At 50.2% G+C, this 19270-nt stretch overlaps 1 protein-coding gene across 8 annotated transcripts; it reads right to left on the bottom strand.

The window, feature by feature from the left end:
* Positions 1–1326: 1326 nt before the first annotated feature.
* LOC107502580 (carcinoembryonic antigen-related cell adhesion molecule 6-like) lies at positions 1327–18958 on the bottom strand. 8 transcript variants are annotated; one of them, XM_036232378.1, is made up of 9 exons: positions 14735–15497; positions 13688–14047; positions 9922–10200; positions 9259–9513; positions 5711–5831; positions 4734–4786; positions 4370–4401; positions 3983–4024; positions 1327–3732 (listed from the first exon to the last, which is right to left on the bottom strand). In XM_036232378.1, exons 1-9 carry the CDS (start codon positions 14802–14804, stop codon positions 3667–3669), a joined length of 1278 nt encoding a protein of 425 aa, XP_036088271.1. In that variant the 5' UTR covers positions 14805–15497; the 3' UTR covers positions 1327–3666. The 8 variants fall into 8 exon arrangements, 4 of the variants coding, with proteins under 4 accessions (XP_036088271.1, XP_036088270.1, XP_036088273.1 ...); XR_004954455.1 differs by lacking the exon at positions 14735–15497 and adding exons at positions 16008–16122; positions 18186–18958 and having other exon boundaries at positions 3651–3732; positions 3983–4401; XM_036232377.1 differs by lacking the exon at positions 4370–4401.
* Positions 18959–19270: the final 312 nt, after the last annotated feature.

Here is a 19270-nt window from a genome sequence, read left to right as displayed (position 1 = left end):
ACCTCCAGTATTTTGGATTTTTTTGGCCATTGTTGCTATGAATTTTCTTGTACATGTCCCCTTGTGTTTGTGTATACACCCAGGAGTGGAACTGCTGGGCTATGAGGTTTGTTCAGCTTTGAGAGACAATGCCAAGTTGTTTTCCAAAGTGGTTGCAGCGATTGTACATTATCAGTGAGAAAGTATTCTCGATCCACGATCCCTTCAGATTTTCAGACTTCTTCATTTTTTGCCAATCTTGTGGGTGTACAACGACATCTCACCATGGTCTGATTTTGTATCTCCTGATTACTAGTAGGTTGAGCATCTTTTCATATGTGTATCGGCTGTACTTTTTTTGTAAACTGCCTACTTACATTTTTTGATCTCTTTTTCTATAGAGTTGTTTATCTTTTTCTTATTGATATATAGGAATTCTTTATGTGTGCTTATTATATACTAATCCTTTGTCATATGATTTGTCTTCATTTCTTATAGTATCTTTTGAAGAACAGAATTTTAATGTTGAATTTATCAATTTTCAGTTTTGTGATTGATTCTTTTTGTGCCTTCCTTAAGGGATCCTTCTCTACCCAAAAACCTAAAAGATGCTCTCCTTTTTTTCTCCCCAAAATTAACTTTGGCTTTTCACATTTCAGTCCTTACTTTATCTAGAATTTATTTCTGTGTATTAGAGGTAGGAATCTGTTTTTATTTTTTCATATATAACTAATTGCCCTGACCCCTTTATCAAATAAATTCTGTTTCCCTCCATCTATTTGCAATGGCATCCTGTTTGTTATCAAAGTTTCATATTTGTATGAGTCTGTTTCTTTTTTCTATTGATCAATCTATCTACTGTGCCAATACTACACTGTCTTATTTCATATCTGATAAGGTGAGTTGTTTCCCTCCCCATTTCTTCATCTTAGGAGAATCTTGGCTATTCTTAGGCTTTTACACTTCTATATAAATTTCGGATCAGCTTGTCAAGTTCTATGAAAACCTGTTTGGATTTTGACCAAAATTTTATTGAATATAGCTGACTTAGGGGAGTTTATATGTTAGAAAGTTGAGACATCATATGATGTCTTTCCATTTATTTAGTTCCTTAATATTTTTCAGTGAAGTTTTCTATGTTATGTATTAGGATCTTGCACATCTTTAGTTAACTTATTCCAAATAACCTGTGGTGTGTTGTTATAAATTATCTCTTTTAAAAATTACATTTCTATTTGTTTCTAATTTATAGAAATGCAATTGATTTTTATAAGGCGTAATGATCTAAAGCCCGACATCTTGCTAGACTTTTTTATTATTTCTAATAATTTATTTATAGGCTTTTTGTTTTTTTTTTTGTGTGTGAATAATGACAATTGATCTGTGCTGGCTGGGACATCCCAGTGTAACATTGGCGATACTGCAGTTGTTCTTGATTTTAAGTGGAATGCAGCCATTTCTCTATTAACACGATATTTGACATTTTGTGTGTGTGTGTGTGTGTGTGTGTGTGTGTGTGTGTGTGTGTCCATGGTGCTAATGACCACCAAATATCCAAGGGCTTCTGACCTGTGAGCTATATGATCTTGGAGCTGTGGGTTGTATCCGCTTTCATTTAATTCTTAACAACTGAACATTACTAACAAGGAAGAGGTAGAGAAGGCTGTTGGGAGTGTGGAATGGTCTCTATTTGCACCACTTGGGGCGCGAGGGTGATGTGGACCTTGCTGCAGGAACTGAACCCACAGTCAGCAAGGCCAAGTGCAGGCTGCCCATGAGCAGCTTGTAGTGAGAGATGATGAACGTGGCCTTGACAGGTAAGGTAGACAGAACAAGGGCCCCTCAAAGACATGCACATCTCATCCTTAGAGTTTGTGAATCTTTCGACTGCTAAAGGAAAGTTACAGATTAAATTGAGGATTATTTTAATGTGTGATTGGGAGATTATGGTGGTTTTTCTGGGTGGGCTCATGATAATCACAAGTGTTATTTTCTTATAAGTAAAAGAAGGAGATAGGAGAGAGGAAGGATCAGAGAAGATGTGATGATGAGGGCAGAGCAGAGACTTCAATATGCTATGCTGCTGGCTTTGAAGCTGGAGGAAGGGGCCACAAGCCAAGAAACACAGGTCTCTAACAGTGTGAAAGGGCAAGGACATGACTCCTTCCTAGAGCCATGTCACAGTCTAGATTTGTGTTGTCTGACTCCACTGTTTGCAGTAATGTTCTATAGCTGCAGAAGGAAACTAAAGAGAGGTGTCACCTGGTCTAATCCAAACTGTGTAAAGAGTAAGAGCTAAATCATGATGTGAAATTTTGTAGGTTTTTTTAACCTATCTCTCATCTCATTGACAAACAACACTCGGGCAATGACAGAACAGCCTCGTGAACCGTGGTCTCTGGGTCTCAGTGCTGGACCAGCTTTCTTTGTGCGAATGTGGGCACTCTGATCAGAGGCCACTTGTGTGAGAACAGCTCCCATTCAGTCCATCATAGACTGAAAACTGCTGGCCCAGGTGTGCGGAGGGGGCCGCAGGTGAGACACAGGTGGGAGGAGGCCTGTGGGAGGGGTGGAGGAAATCTTTGTCTCCATGGAAGCCATGAGGAGGCCTCCACCTCCTCATTTATGGGGAGGAGGCGTGTTTCAAGGAGATCCACGTCAGGGAGAAAAGAGGAAGCTAACAGGAAGTGTGGCATGAGGTCACGGACAGTGCCAGGGAGGGCCTTGCTCAGGGCATGAATTTGGGTCCTCCCCACCTTGGTGACTCTGACAGCCTCTCTCTGCGTACCTCAGAGGTATAGGTCTCCTGAGGGCTGGCCTTTGGTACAGAGCAGAAACCCATGGACAGGGCTCAGCACACCCTGGATTCTGGATTTGGGGAGAGGGAAGTTCATTTGTAGAGGCACATATCAGGGCCACTAGGGCCTGAGTGAGGTGGGCCAAAGGGCACAGGACACTGAGTCTGGGAAGGGGCCCCCATCCAGGATATGTGGCCTGCCCATGGCTGTGGGCCATGACCCCAAAGAAGAATCTTTGCTCATCTCTGTGAGGACACAACATTTCCCACTGTTCTGGGCTCCTGAGACCCAGTGCACATGTGCAAAGAGGCAAACCCTGAGAGGTGTCCATGGCCTGGTCCTCAGAGCTGTGTGAGGACAGCCGAGTGCTCTCCTGGCTGGGCCACAGCTCCTGTTATTTCTGTCTCTCCTTTTAGCATAGCTCCCCCCAGCAGCACACCCAAATCCCCTCCTCTCTCCCAGGGAACAGAGACAGAGGTCGGAGTAACTGAGAGAGAACAAATGCACTGTGTGACCCTGGAGAGAAGGGACCCAGTGTTTCAGGTGAATTTTTGCTAAAAGAAGTTCCCGTTCACAGAAAAAGAGCAAACTGGGGAAGTCCTCTTTATCCAGATCACTCAGGTGGTCAAGGGTGGGTCATAGGCCTGATAACTTTTTCTAGAGCCCCTATTTTGTGGAGGATAGGAGCCTTTGTCTTGATCCACCCAGGGCTCAGAATGGCCTGTGGGGTCTCCAGTAATCAGGAAGGTCTCCAAGCTTGGACCCAGGTCCCTGAATATCCTCAGGGCTCAGATCTGGTTTTCTGGTTCAGGTTGCAGCTCCTGCACCACCCAAGGTCGAGGGGCTCAGGTGGCCCACCACAAGGCCCTGATGGAGCAGGTCCGAGGAGCTAAGAAGCCACATCTGCTTTGGGGTGGATCCGGCAGTAAATGTTTGTGTTGGGGTTTAGTAATTCCTGTAAAAAAGAGAAGAGGCCCCTGAGCCCTGCAACCTTCTCAGAACACATACACTGTCGCCCAGCCTCATGGGGGTCTGACTGAGTTTGGGGATATCTGTCCCCAGGCTCCTCTGTCCTTCACCACCTCGTTTCCTTTTTATGCTGTGCTGCTGTTTCCTGAACCTGGAAAGACAGCCCGCCTCGGCCTGGGGGCTGATCCCGGGCCCTGATGGGCCTGTGATACAGAATGTTCCTTACCAGCACTCACCTGGTAGATAGGAACCTCTGTCCTGAGGCCAGATAGGAGAGCCTGGACAAGGGTGAGAGTGGGTGTCAGGCAACAGGGAGGAAGGGTCATTTCTCCACAGGAGTGACAGCTCTGCCTCCTGAGTAGACATCTCCTTGCCTGTACCCCACATCCCAATCCTGCTCCATGCTGTACCCCCTGACTCTTGTTAGTCCCAGACTTCTGGATGATGCTCCCAGTACCTACTCTGCTCCTGGCCAGATTCCAGGGTTCTCCTCATACCGATGGAGGGCACAAGAGCAGACTCTGGGGTAGACTCTGTGCTATGCATTGTGTGGGATGGTCCCCAGGCCCTGAGCCTGCACAGCCAGGACCCTGGGCAAAATCACAGGGAGGGGATGGGCTTACCGGGGAAGTGGAGGTGCCAGAGGGGCCATGGCCTGGGAGCAGAGATAGGAGTTAGCACACAGGGTATGAGGAACTTTGGACCCATCCTCCCAGAAAGAGGATGGGAACCCTTGCTCCCAGAGAAAAAGGAGAGGAGTAGCATCTCCCAGCGAGAGACCTTCTGTTCATTTTAGGGTCTGGTGAGGGCGAGAAGGTGACCCAAGACACAGGCTTACAGGTCAGGGATGACAGCCCAGTCGGAGATCCCATGCTGAGTAATTGATAAGAACCCCAACCAGAAGCTCAAGGAGGTGATCGGCAGGAGGGGACACTGTGGCACAGGGCCAGGGGCTTCCAGGTGCTCCCAGGCTCCCAGGACACTCACCAGGGTTGGACGCTGGGGGATGGTGCTCTCTGAGGTCAAGCTGGCCACTGGCCCTAGGAAAGGTCAGACTTATTTGTGAGGGGTGCAGGGAGAGGTCACAGCTTTGGTGTCAGAACGGGACTTGGTGAGGAACTCCTTGCCAAGGAGGACGTGGAGACCTCTTTTCCCACCAATGCCGTTTTGGAGGGGAGCTGAGGAAAGGCCTTAAGGAGCCACACCTGACCTGAGCCACAGGGGAAGAACCCACAGGCAGACGGGGCCCAGGAGGAAGTTACCAGAGAGGGGACCGAGGACACAGGAAAGGAATCATAGCGAGGGTCTGAGTGGACGGGTCAAGGCGTCAGAGGGAAGCAGGGCACTGGGGAGCCCTATGCATGTTGCATGTGGATGAATATGGCACCTCTGCTATGGGCAGGCCCTTGCCCCAGGCCCCCAGAGCTGAAATGTGACAGTGGCCTGCACAGGAGGCATAGAGGATATCCCAGGCCTGCTGTCCTGGATGGCCCAGGTACTCCTGTCTCACAGGTCAGGAACCGTGGTTACCAAACCACGGGCGCATTTGACCTCACTGTCCTGTCCAGGCTATTTTACTCTCTGCTGTGAGACCATGGCCAGGAACACGCCCAGACCCTGAGGCTGCAGGCCCCCTCACAGGAGTGGGGAGATTGTGGGAAACAACAGGAAGTGTCGGTTTACTGAGCACTTCCTACCTGCAGGCACCACTGCAGGTTTATGGAGGCAACCAGGAGGAAGGTGACTTAACTGGGCCTAATTCATAGATGAGGAAGCTGTTGAGGAAACTGCCCAGTCAGCAGCCTCTGAGGGAGGAGCAGGATGGAGTGAGAGGGGATCATCATTGTGGAAGTGGGGAGGCTGGGGAGCCGGCCCAGGACCCGAGGACAGGGTGGCCTTCCTCCTGGACTGGGGTCAGTTTAGGGGCAGAGAGGACAGAATTAGGGTGGAGGAAACCCTTGTACCTTCCAGTCTTCCTGAGGAGCAGGAAACATAGCAGGGTGGCCAGGAGCAGCAGCCCGACAAGAACGCCAATCACGATGCCAGAGATGGTCCCCACTGGGTGGCCCGTGCTGTTTTTTCCTGCTGAAAGGAGAAGGAAAGGGGGAAGGGTGCAGCCCAAGTCCATTGTGGGGAAACCACAGGGCCTTGCAGGGGGAGGGCCTGGTAGGGCGAAGGAACCGTCACCCAGTGAGTGCGGCTTGTGAGTGTTGTCATCACAGAGTCCTCCGACCCCCAGCTGCTGGTGGTGCATCACTTCCTGTTTCGCACATGGAACTCTGCATTTGCTCTAACTCTACACATTCTCCCACATGCACCTGTCCCTCCTCCTGTTCATTTTCCTCTTCACTTGTCTTCCCTCTCACACACCACCTCTTCCTTCCGTTTCTTCTTTGCCATCACTACGGACAGTCTTAGAGAGGGCAGGCCCCGACCTGCCAGCTGAACGCTGATTAGGCATAAGCATGCTAGCTGACAGTTTTCAGTGGTCTGCTGTGAGCGGGCAGGGTGGGAAGTACTTTGTGTTCATGTCACAAACAGAATCTGGGACGTGAAGTACTCAGTAAATCATCAGAAGTCACAGAACTGGTAAGTGATAAACATCATTTTCACCAAGTTCTGCTGACTTCACAACTAATAACAATGATCATAAAAACAGTAACACCACTTGAAAGCATCAACTGGGCCCTGACCCTGTGTATGACCCTCAGGGCTTTAATCCTGTTAATCTGATAAATATAATATCCTCATGAGGGCCCTGAGATCCGGCTGCTCTATTCTAGTTTACAGACAGGGAAACTGAGGCTCAGGTGGTTGAATGTCTTGCCCGAGGTCAGGTGTCTGGTGCACATCGAACCAAGATGAGAACGAGATTAGTTTGCTTCTAGGATTCTTACCCATGTTGCCCTACAGGCTCAGAAGGAGGCTCCGAGCTCCTCAAGGCTGGCATCCTCCCCTACTCCCTGCCCATGAAATATATAGGGGAGATGGTGGGTGAGGTCACGTACCTGCACATCCAGCCTGAGGGGCTCATTTTGCTGGAACTGAGGGGTTGGAGACCTCACACGATTGACCCCCTGCGTCCCTCTTCCTGACAGGCTGAGGTGAGTGCACTGTTGTACCAATATAGCTGCATCCCCTCCCTGAGCCACAGACACTGGGCACTGAGGAACCACCGGATGGCAATCCTAGTGTCATCTGTGAGGCAGGTTGCGACCAAGGCCTCCTAATGTCCCTGTCTGTGGCATTGCTGGCTATGAGGGTGGGCTGTCCCACTGGTTCTGTAGAGAAATTGAGGAGGCGACAGACTGAGAACAGGACTGGGGCTTGGGACCACAGTCCTCCCTCAGAGATCTCAGCCACTGCTGTCCACAGTGAGCTCTGTAAAAGTCATCTGGCCTCAGCAGAAGGACCAGTGTCTTTGTTCAGGTGGTGATCTGTCGGGAGAGAGCTGTACCTCCTCTCTGACCCTGCATCACCCCAGGGTGACCTCTGACCAGCCCTGCAGGACATCTCTGCAGTATCAGCCTCTGGAATCTCTTCTCGGCCCATGTGTCCAGCAAACTCATCGTCACATCAGTTTTTTCTCCTGGACTCTTGCGTGTTCTTTTCTAGAACTTCTGTGACTTTAAAAGGTCAGGACCCACTCCTCTTATAAACTTCTGTGCATCTGTAGATGACAAGCCTGCCAGCCTGTCCATCCCTGAAGCTGGGGCAGCTTCACGTAAAGTAGGGAAGCCATTGATTTCTTGTTAAATAATTTACTGGGGAATGAGGAGGGCCCCGTCCAGTCTTTGGGATTTAGGATTGAAGTATCAAGGGAAAGACTTCTCACTCTAAAGAGCACTTTTTCTTCCTCATCTGTGGACTGATGATCACGGTGAAAAATTTCTAGAAAATAATTACCATTGAACCAAATACTGGCAATCTTAGGAACAGAAGGAAACTACTGGAACACAATAAAAACCTTATGTGAAAGGCCCACAGCTAGCCTCATACTCAGCTGACACAGTGAATGTTTTTCCTCTAAGATCAAGAAGACAAAGATGCCACATTCACCCTCTCTTTGCCATAGTACAGAGGTCCATGCCTGAACAAAGAGGCAAGGAAAACAAAATAGAATGATCCAAATTGGAAAGGAAGAGTACAGTCATGTCTGCTCACAGATGCATACAGTTCTATGTAGAAAATGCCAGAGACTCCACAAAAACACTGTTAGAATAAACAAATCCAGCCAAGTTTCAGGATTCAAAATCAACATGCAATATCAGCTGTGCGTTTGTGTGTGGTTTTTTTAAATATATACTCACGATGAGCTATCTGGTAAGGAACTTAAAACAATTTCATTTATAGTAGCAAAAACATAAATTACTTAGAGGTAATTGATGAAGCAATAGATGTGTACTTGGAAAAGTACAAAAGATCAGTGAAAGAATATTAAAAAGACAGAGACGAATGGACAGACATCCATGCTCAGGGATCTGAAGACTTAGTAGTGTTATGATGACAATAGTACCCACAGAGATCCACAGAGTCAATGCAATCCCTGTTAAAATTCAAACAAAATGTCTGCAGAATTTGAAATTTCCAAAAATTCATATAGAACCTCAAGGGAGCCCAGATAGTCAAAAAAAATCTTAAAAAAGAACAAAGTTGGAAACTTAGACTTCCTGAGTTTGGAAATGACTACAAATCTACAGTAATCAAAAGAGTATGGGTTGAGCATAAGGACCTCCGTTTAGACCAACGGGTAGAATGGAAGACTCAGAAATGAAGCCTGGCCTATGCTTTTTGACATGGTTGCCAAGACCATTGGGGGTGAAATTCTACTCACATGGAGTAATGGGAACATGGATATGCACATGCAAATGAATGAAGGTGGACTTTTACCTTATACCATGTACAAAAATTAACTAAAAATGTATGGAACATTTAAACATGAGTCATACTAGAAATGTGGTAGAAGAAAACAGAGAAACAGTTCTGGAAATTGGATTTGCCAGTGATTTCTTAATTAAGGCACCAAAAGCACAGTCAACAAAAGAAAAAAGAGATTAATTTAATTGCAGCAAACGGGAAACTGTCTGTGCACTAGAGGACACAGTGAGAGAATGATGACTTCCCACATATTTAAGAGAAAACACTGGCAAACCTTATCTGGTCAGAGATTCATATTCAGAATATCTAAAGATCTTCTGCAATTCAACCACAACCAAAAGGAGCTTGACCCTGAGGACCCTTCTCCCTTCCCCACCTGCAGAGCCCCCTCCACGTGGGGCTCTCTGGGGCTGAGAGAACCACCTCCACACAGTCCGTGCTGGACCCACATCTGCCACGAGAAGTCAAGAGCAAGAGGAGGGGTCTGCAGACACATAGCGGGAGGGTTCAGGGACAGATTTGTAATTTGCTTGTGACACTAACAAATGGGAAGTAACTTGTTTCAGATTCTTTTCTGAAACCCAGGCGGACCTCCATTCCAGAGCTGAGGCTGATGACCCAGGGAGCCACTTACCAGAGACTGTGATAATCTTGACTGTGGTCCTACTGAGGCCAGTGACAGAGTTATGGACGAGGCAGGTATAGGATCCACTGTTATTCGCAGTGATGTGGGGGATAAAGAGCTCCTGTGTGGGCTGCTGGGCCCTCCCATTGATGAGCCAAGAATACTGTGCGGGCGGGTTAGAAGCTGCGTGGCAGGAGAGGCTGAGGTTTGCCCTGGAGCTGTAATGGGAGTCCGAGGGGGAAATGGTGGGGGTCTCTGGGCCATCTGGAGCAAAGGGAACAAAGCCAACGTGATGCAATCAGAGGGAAGGGGAAGCTCCTTGTCTGTACAAGGGCCACACTACCCCTCTGAGCTGAGTCACAGTCTATTTTTAAAAAGTCCCAACCATAACCCCCTGTGTTCACTGAGCTTGATTGAGTCTGAGACATTAACCTGTTTCCCATGACAGGTGGTTGACCCTGAGCTTCTCAAGACAGGAGTAGCCTGTCCCCTTCTAGTCTATCTCAAGGCTGGGACCGCCTGGATTTGTGTGGAACAGGAAGTCATGGCCAGCCTGGATGTTTGGGGTGAGGGTCTGTGTACTTGGACCTGAGAGGGACAGATATAGCCTGGCCTCTGTTAGTGTAGATTTGGGTGGGCAGCCTGGGCCAGTTAGGAACAGAAGATACTCACAGAGGACATTCAGGTGGAAAGGGTCACTGTGGCTGGCACTCCCGGGGTTCCAGGTTACACACTCATAGGGTCCTGAGTCATCCCTTGTGACACGGAGTAAAGTGAGAGTCCTGTTGTCCTTGGACAGCTGCAGCCAGGCGCTGTTTGAAATGCTCTGATGGTTGATCAACCACAGGTTGGTGGTGTCTTGAGTCTGAGGTTCGCATGTGAACACTACAGGGTCCTTGTTCTCCACGGGGTTAGAGTTGTTGCTTGTGACTTTGGGTGTGGGTAGCTCAGCTGTGCAGATAACAGAGAGAACATTGCCCTGTGTGGGACCTTTGCTTCCTCCCAAGGCATCTTCAATCAGAGTAGGGTTGGCATCGGTCACCTCTCAGCCAGCCCAAGTCATTTGAAAAACAAGGCAGGTCTGCATTTCACATTAAAAAAAAGCATGAGGATCTGAGCACTCAGAGAATGTAGGGCCACCAGCTGTATGTCTGGGAGAAGGCACAGACTTTGTCAAGTGTCAGTAGATTAGCAGCATTGGTTTGTGGAAACACACAGGACCTGGAGTCAGAGACCCTACTCACCTCGCACGTCACCTGTTTCTTCGCTGACCAGCTGACTGCCTGGCCTGGGAGACGGGGTTTGAGCAGAAATGACCCCCAGGCGACCAGGAGCAAGCCTGGAGGTCAGCTCAGGACTCAGATGTCAGTGCTCCCGTGGGACAATTTGTTCAGGTGGCTGACATGAAACAGTGATCCCAGAAAGGGTGGAAGGGTCAGGGCTGGAAATGATGGGAAGAGGGCGAGGGGGCGGCTGGGGCTGGCTGGCTTTGGAGCAGAACCACGCTCTCTGCCCTCGGTCCTTAATGTCCCTGTCCCACCACAGAGGGCGGTGAGGACCATGGTGATCTTTCCTGAAATGTGTGTTTGTGTTTTCTGATGCAGATAGGCTGACCAGTGTGAAGAGGGTGTGGTTGGTATCCAATCTTCGCGAACCATTCATAATGACGTTTATGAAACAGAGACTAAAGCAGAAGTTAAACTATGAAAGAAAATGTGGAAACATTATTAATGCCGCATAAAGCTAAGACCAATTTCCGGAGGACTCTCTCTAGAGAGCTCTGAAGGTCGCAGACCAGGTTCCGCAGTCCATCTAGGGTCACACTGTGATCAAAGGAAAACGTCAGAGCTGGTTTGAAAGCAGTGACTCCCTGGGGAGAGAGAGAGTGTGAGCCTGGTAAGAGGACAGGAGTGATGGAGGGGACGTCTAGGTGTGTTTGCTGTATAAAGGGAGGCATGATAACAAATTAGAAATGATGTGTGTTATGTTTTAGCTTTAGGAAGCAGGTCCCTGTCGCCAGTTTCTAGGGACAGTCAGGCAAATGGGGAGCAGCCCCTACTTGGGCTAGTGTCTGCGTCCTTACTTTTCTCTCTAACTCAGGAAACAGGACGGGAGTTTGATCAAATTCATCCAACTTGGACAGTGTCTGGGTGTACGGACATTGGCTAGTGATCTCGCTGTCTCAGGGGACCCTACTCTAAGGTAAAGTGGCCACCGTGAGGACACAGGAGTGTTAAATAGTGAGTAAATCTGCCAGACAGCACAGGGTCACCGGCCCCACCTTGGGACATTCCTGGGAGCCACTGGGAGGAACGGGAGCTTCCCCAGGATGAGGATGTGAATCACGAGTCAGGAGTGATGTGAGCCCGAGAGCTTTTGAGGACTGAGACCTGTCCCGTTTGCCTACGACTCCCTGCTCTCACGGAGAGAGCAGATCAAGGGGTCCCTGTCACGTAGCCTGTTCCTCTTGTTGGCATCGGGGAGGGAGGGAGCCCAGGACGGGGCACAGGGGAGGCTCGTTCTCCTGGTGACCTGGGACACTGGCTCATGATGGAGCCCGGGGCTGCTGCTCTGGCTGACTTTTGTGTCTTTTCCTCTTGCCCAGGAGGGTGGGCCTATCCATACGGGTTAGTGGGAGAATCCAGGGAGGCTTCCGGGAGGCAGAAGCAGAGCAGAGCAGGGCAGTGTGGCCGGAGTGAAGGAGGAGGCAAGTGAGAGACACGGGAAGAGCAGAGAGCTAGAACGGTCCATGGCAGTGAGCGGTGGGGGTTACAGGTGACTCAGAGACCCCACGGCTGCCCCAGTGCAGGACCAGCAAGGGCAGGAAAATCCTCCCATGGCCGAGCAGCCCCACGGTCACCATGAGACTGGCTGCAGGGGGTGCTTTAGGGGCAGGTGGTGAGACGGATGGAACGTGGGTCTCAGCCGCTGGAGGGACAGGGAGAGATATAGCCAGATCCTTATAAGACGCTGCATCCATGTGCCCGTCTCTGCAGAGATTATGAATCATTCACTCATTCATTCATTCTCTCATACATCCCCCATAATTTCTTCCTCCTCCATCAGAACACTTGAGTGTTTGTTACGTGTTGGGCCCTGAGCTGGTTGCAGGTGTGGAGTCGGGAATGAGAAGGAAAGTCTTTTTCTTTGTATCCAGTGGGAGTGACAGTAACACATCAAGAAACAGTGACATTGAGTCCCATGCAGGGAGGTGTGGATGGACCACCTGATGGGATGACCTGGGTTTTCCCAGCACTGACTCTGATTGTGACTTCAGGTAATTGGATTCTAGGGTAAACACAGAATAATCCTCCATTTGCTTTCACTTCCCAGACCTGAATCTCTCCCTCTGAGCTGGGATGTCTGAGAAGAAAAGCATTTAATTAGTGGCTGATCTAAATTAATAGGTATATACATATCTAATAGGATCTCTGGGTTGGAGGAGAGGATGAGGCTGGATCTGCAGACCAACCTCAAGTGACTCTGATGTGCGGCTCATGGTTTGTGTGACCCTGGTTCAGTGACTGTATATCTCTGTGCTTCAGTTTACCCTGAATGAATTGAGTAAATGGTATATGAACTCTGGATGACCGTGTTGTCTGTGAATTAATCTAACAACATCCCTAAATACTTGACCTAAAGCTTAGTATAGAGGAGATGCCTAAATTTTATTTGCCTCCATGAGAGAGTGCTCCTTGGGCTGACTCCTGGGGAGGTACCAGGAGCCTCTTCAATCCTCTGTCCTTCCCAGGGGACGCTGACCTTCCTCTGGAGTCTCCCAAGCCCCCCAGGGCAGTCAGGTAATGGCCTGGAAACTTTGTCCATCTATGGTTGCCACACATAGTATCCTGTTAAGGACCAGACTCTGTACCTGTCCAGATGTGGCTCTTGAAGCTGAGCCCTGGCTGGCGACCAGCTGAGGTGACCTTGTCATTTAGTCACCCAGGACATCATTGCTCCCAGTTGGCCCTGCCCAGGATGCCAAACCCAAACTGGCACAGGCTCCCCGAGGGCCCTGGAGTCAGGAGCCCTGGGATGAGGCTTGGGGGAGGGGCTACTCAGGCCGAATGCTCCATGTGGATCCCAAGGGACCCCTCAGGCCAGGCCGTGACCATGACCGAGCCCTGCAGGGTCTTTCTCAGGGTCATGGTCACGGGAGGGGCCCAGGGCTGGACTGAGACTGGTCTCCCTCTGCTGAGCTGCTCTCATCAGACTGGTCCTTCCCCCTGTGGTGAATGTCTGCAGGGGCTGGAATCCGGGAAGGGAGCTCTGATCTTAGGAAGTGTGTCTCCACTGTGTGTGTCCCGCACTCAGTGCTCAACCCTCAGCCTGGGACACAATGCTGGGGAGATGGAGGCAGAGTCCAGGGCTGCCGATCCTGTGTATGTGAAGTAAAATTCTCCACCCGACACCCAGAGGACAGAGAGGAATCACTCACGGTATACGCGGAGCTGTCCAATTACTTTTTCATTCAGCAAATTTTTCTTTATGGCTTGTAGGGTGTAGTATCCTGTGTCCTCTAGGGTGACATTCTGGAGCAGCAGGGATCCATTGGGGTATATTGTCTCTCGACCACTGTATGCAGGCCCTGGGACATTTGTTTGACTGTCTATTACATATGATGCAATTTGACGGTTGCTGTCCACACTTGCTCCTTTGTACCAGGAAAGGCCTGCAAGACCCTCAGGCAGATTGTGGACAAGGAGAAGCACATCCTTCCCTTCAGCAGCACTGGATGGCAGAGATTCAAGAGTGAGTTGGGCAGTGGTGGGCGGGTTCCAGGAAGTTAAGAGTGAGACTAGGAGGGAAGAGAGAAATTGATCAATATTTGGATCTACGTTTGGGGGTGGAAAGATGAGGCCCTGGTGAATGAGAAGTTTTCTTTACCTCTCACACTTAAAGTTTGAGTGTGTCAGTGTGTGAATGTATGTGTTTCCTATGGTCAAAGTCAGCAGCATGGCCACCATTGCTTCAGCATCTCTGAACTTGGTATTTTCTGTTTCAAATACTCTTCCTCAGGTGTCTGTCCGGCTCACCCCCTCACTATCCTCAGACCCCTGTACACTTCAGACTGTCCATGGGAGAGACCTTTCCTGACGCCTCTTCTAAAGTCCTGTCACCTTCACTTTCTGATCTTTCTGTAACTCTGTTCCCTTCCTGACATGTGGGTACCTGATACCATATTCTAGATCTTTCCTTGTCTGTCTTTTCCTCGTGGAACATGGGCTCAGTGAGAACAGGAGCTTGTGTGTGATCTCATTTACCCCCAGTGCCTGCAACAGGCTGCAAACACCTGTGGGTGAACAAGTGTTCCCAGGGCCCTCCACCTTCTGGTGTGTATCTGCCCCTTTCTGAGGCCGATGTTAAGGACAATGAGTAGAGCCCCTGGTTAAGGTTTTTCTGGGCTCATGCTGACATAAATTGTTATTATTACCATTAGTTTTCAGAAAATACTGCTTGGTGATGAATAACTTGTCAAACTTACCCTGAGTTTTTCCTGCCCCTCGCCACCACCAGCTCATGAGATTTTCCTGTTGCCAATCCCCCCCTTCCATCCTCCTCTGTCCTGCATGCTTTCCTCTCAGGTCCAAATGGAAGCTCTCTGTCCCCTCTCAGGCCTATCCTCTCCAGGAGACCCCAGCCAGTCTCCGTCTCCCAGCCCCGTGTCCACCCACAGGGAATCGTCCTCTCACCAGTCAGCAGGAGGCTCTGCCAGGGGGCGCACCCTCTGCTGACAGGTTCTGAGAGGGGCGCCATGGTGTCTGCTGTCTGCCCCGTCCCTCTCTTTGGGAGAAGAGCTTGAACTCAGAAATGCTCACAGGCACCGCTGTACGTGAGACTGTTCTTCCTCCCAGTCCGCTGAGCCTCTGGCTACTGCAGGAGTACTTCCCCCGTCACGTGAGCTGGGGCGTGGTCTCCGCCCAGGACCCTCCCTGTCTTTCCCATCATTCTTGCCTCTCAGATCCCCTCCTCCTCTTTACCTTAGGTCAACATTTCTGTTCCCTGAGAACTGCTGAGGCACCTGCACACACACAAAAACACATGCACCCCATTTGGACAAGCACAAGCCTGTGTTACTGAGTGCACAGCCACCTCCCCCTCATGCCTTTCTCATCCCCTTCTGGCTTTTCCCGTAACATCAGGAGCCCCGGGAATACATCTGAAACTGTTGTCACAGGGACATCACACCTGCTGTGCATTGGTCACCTGATGAACTCTGTAAAGATTGGACACCTCAGTGACATCATTCAAATGCCGCTTCAGCAGCTGCCCAGCTAATGTGGATGCCTGGCCAGGCTGGACAGCCCCTCCCCCTCTCATGTGCACAAGGAGCATCTGCAGCATCTGCAGATCCTGTTCAAATACAGACTCTGACACCGCAGGTGTGAGGTGGACTTTAGCCTACATCCAAAAAGTTCTCAGGGGAGGCCGATCGCACTGGCCTGCGGAGCACACTTTCAATGGCAAGGCTGACAGGGACCCCTGTCCTCTAAGTGGAATTCTCACCTACCTATCCAGTATTGCCCTCTGCTGTGTCCTCTTACTGGGTCTGTCTGTACCACACAGAGAGCCCCAGAGGTCCCCAAACCTGAAAGATTATTTCTGTTTGTGACATAGAAACCCAGCCAGGTACTGGAGTCTCCCTCTGTTCTCAAATGCTCCGGGAAGGTTGTATTTCCTCCCAGCAGGAAGGTCACAGAGATGACTCTGAGAGTGAGAAAGGGGCAAGCTGGGTGATGAGTGGTGAGGGGACCCACCTTCTATTTCCAGTGTCATCAGCTTGGCTTCAGCTTCCAGGGACAGAATTCCAGAACCGAGTGTCTCCAAAGGAGCTGTAGTTCACGAGTGTGAAGGGGAGGTGACCTGTGTGTCCTGGGAACAGAGCATGGTATAGGAGTTCAGATGGCTATGGGTTCTCTGGTCCTCACAGATCGGATTCAGGGAGACCCTCCCTCTCTGTGTCTATTGGCTGAGCTGTGGTTCAGAGCCTGTCCGTGTGCTCACCGACCGTTGTTGCTGCCTCTGTCTTCTGAGTGGGGGATTTTCCTGTGGTCACCCTGCCTTTCCTGGTGATGTCGGGCAGGGAATGGGAGCTACACAAAGACCCCTGACAGAGCTCCTATGCCCCTAGGGAAATCATGGGGACAGAGCAGGGACGTGGGAGGGGCTCAGGGAGTCTGCGGGGTGGAAATCAGGCTCCTTCTCCACCTCCTTTGCCAAAGCCAGGTTCCTGTGTTAATTTCCTGTGTGTTGTCTGTGAGTCTCAATGCCAACCCTTGGAGGGCATGAGGAGACCGGTGGCCAATGTCAGGGGCTGCATTGGGGTTGCTGGCCAGGCTCCTGAGTGTGTGAGCTGACCCTAACTCTGCCAGAGGTGAGCTCTAACCACTAGGCTGAGAGGCCCGTCAGCCTGGGTCCTGGTAACTGTGGGTCCCAGGCCACCTGACTTCGTCCCAGTGTCGGGTTATCCCAGAAAGAAGATGGGTGTTGTCCAGAGTATTACAGGTCCAGTGTTAGGAGAACTGTTTCCCCAGAGGGATGTGTTGTTTCAGGAGGAGCTCTCTGTCCCCGAGGTTTCAAAGGAAGTGTCCCCTTAGGGGTGTCTTGAGACTTTTAGTAGAGGATGCCTGGCTAAAGGCTTTTCCCCTGTAATTATAATGCCCTGTAATTCCCTGATCACAGTTCTGGGGTGTTGCATCAAATTAATCTGTGTACCTGTCAGTCATCTGCTCTATGCCTCCTGACAGTCCAGGAGGTAGAGCAGCTCCATGTGGAGACTCAGACAGGGGGCCCATGGGTTCTTTTATTAGGGGGTGCCACCTGGGACCTTCAGCATCTCTGAGATGGAAGCAAATGTAGGTCTTAGGTTGTCCTGTCCCATCTTGCACAAGAAGTTCTCTTTATCTCCTGGGATACCATGAACTGGTGAGATGTTGTCAGAGACCATAAGGAGGTGTCTCCATGGACCAGAAACCTTAGGGACTGGGAGTCAGCCCCTACTTCGAGGTCACGGTGAGTTCCCCCTTCCCCTGTTCACATGCCCGACATGGGGTAGAGGATCCAGAGTTTGTCCCAGGTCAGGTCTCTTGGAGAGGAGGAAGAACACAGGCTTCTGCCCAGGCCCTCTGGGGAGATGAAATCTCCCTCCTAAAGTCAGATGGGGAGGCAGTGGTTTTCTGGGAATGAGGAGGGGTCCTTCTCTCACTGCTAGGGGTCCCTGTCCTCCTTCCTGATGGCAAGAGGGATAAAGGCCCCTCTCTGGGACAGCTGCTGGCACATACTTACCTCCATCTGTGCTGACGCCAGTGCCCATGTCTATAAGGAACATGGTCTTACTTATAGGTGTCACATGTGGTGACAGTCTTCCATTGTTGTTTTTCCTCATCCATTTAATAGGTATTTGTCAAGCATCTGTGGGGGTTGAAGGCAGGCAGACCTGATATCCAGCCTGACTCTGTCTCACCCTCACAGATATCATGACTGGAGGGTGGCTTCTGTTTAGAGTTCCCCTCTGGGCACAGAAAGGGACCTCCCATAACTCATCAGGAGGTAATCCCAGATGCTGGGTCCCTGGCTCTGCCTCTTGGTCTCATGCAGGCTCCTAGTCAACCTCCGACTCCCTCCTTGCCTTGCCCCGGGCCTCAGCAAGGAATCCCCTCCACAGGGTCCAGGCACTCGGGTGCTCAGCGACCAGACCCTGTGCCTAGTTAACCCTCCCCGTCCCCCCTGCCAAGGCCACAGTTCTTCTGGTTCCCTCCAGTGGTCGCATTGAGACACACAGACAAGACTCAGGAAATAAACGCATGAATCTGGCTTTGGTTAAGGTGGTGGAAACGCAGCCTGATTTTTACGCCACAGAGAGAATGGCCGGGTAACAACTCATGGGATCGGGGCCTCCTTGTGGGAAAGTGCCTCCCAGTTTTGGTTACCGTCACCTATGAGAACTGCTGAGTCCCGTCTGGAGCCACTTTGGCATGCGGTCGCGGTGGTCAGGCGCGTTCTGGAGCAGCTTGGACCACTGAGTGCGGTTCGGTTCGGAGCTTCCCAGAAAGACTGGCGTCTGGAGCGTCCTGGTGTCTGCGGATGCTGCGGAAAGGTCGGGGTGGAGGCACAGAGAGCGCGCCAGCGTTTTAGTCCAAGGGCCCCCACCCTCCAATCAACACCTGCGATGCGGGGACATCAGGACACAGGGACAGCCCTGGGGAGCTCCCTCTGTCTTGGGGACCAGGTAAGGTGGAGCCCCAGATAGTCCTGCTGCTGGGGGAGGCGGTGCTATCAAGGGGACCGTCTGGGAGTCGCATCTAGTTTCGTATTTGAGTTTTAAGGGGAGGAAAGGGCAATAATTCCTACCGGGTCACAAAATGGTAGATAGCTATTGACAGAAGGGAACTCTTACATCATTATAAAATGAAAATAATGCACTGGAATGTTCTTTTAAGGAAAACCACCATTGAAAATTTATTAGTAACTGGCACATGTTTTATTCTTCTGGGTCATCATTAATATCATGCTTCGTAGTTTAGCTTTTAGGAAATGGTGAGGGCTGAACTCATCCATGTTGTAGCTCAGGAATGTCGATTTTATGTTGACTCTCCTATGATTTTAAGCTTTCACGTTTGTATAGAGTATGTTCCATGAAAATTCATGTCATTGCTCTACGTCCATTTCTAGTTGTCATTCCTACACACAGAGCAGAGTGTCACACATTCTCATAGAGTTGAAAAGCATCTAACTACCAAAAAAAAAAGTGTCCCAATGCTGCTGGATAAGGATGAGGGCACTCAAGGTGGAGGTGTGTTCGAGGTGGGTGAAAGAAACTGTTTTTGAAAACCTTTCCCTCAAAATCACATGCAGAAGTCACCTCCTGTGGCTGTCACAATGTTGGGGTGGATGAAGGACAAGAGTAGAGGTCGATAACTTAAGTATCACACTTAAGAGCTGACAGCAGATTGTGCCCAGAGTCTAGAGGTGGGTGGAGGAAGGCGAGGGCCCTACTAACACCCTCCTTCCCCCTACTGAG

This window comes from Rousettus aegyptiacus, unplaced genomic scaffold (genome assembly GCF_014176215.1).
Source record: "Rousettus aegyptiacus isolate mRouAeg1 unplaced genomic scaffold, mRouAeg1.p scaffold_m13_p_14, whole genome shotgun sequence".
Taxonomy (NCBI): Eukaryota; Metazoa; Chordata; class Mammalia; order Chiroptera; family Pteropodidae; genus Rousettus; species Rousettus aegyptiacus.
The sequence above is the reverse complement of the archived record's forward strand: the minus strand, read 5'-3'. Positions and strand labels throughout refer to the sequence as shown.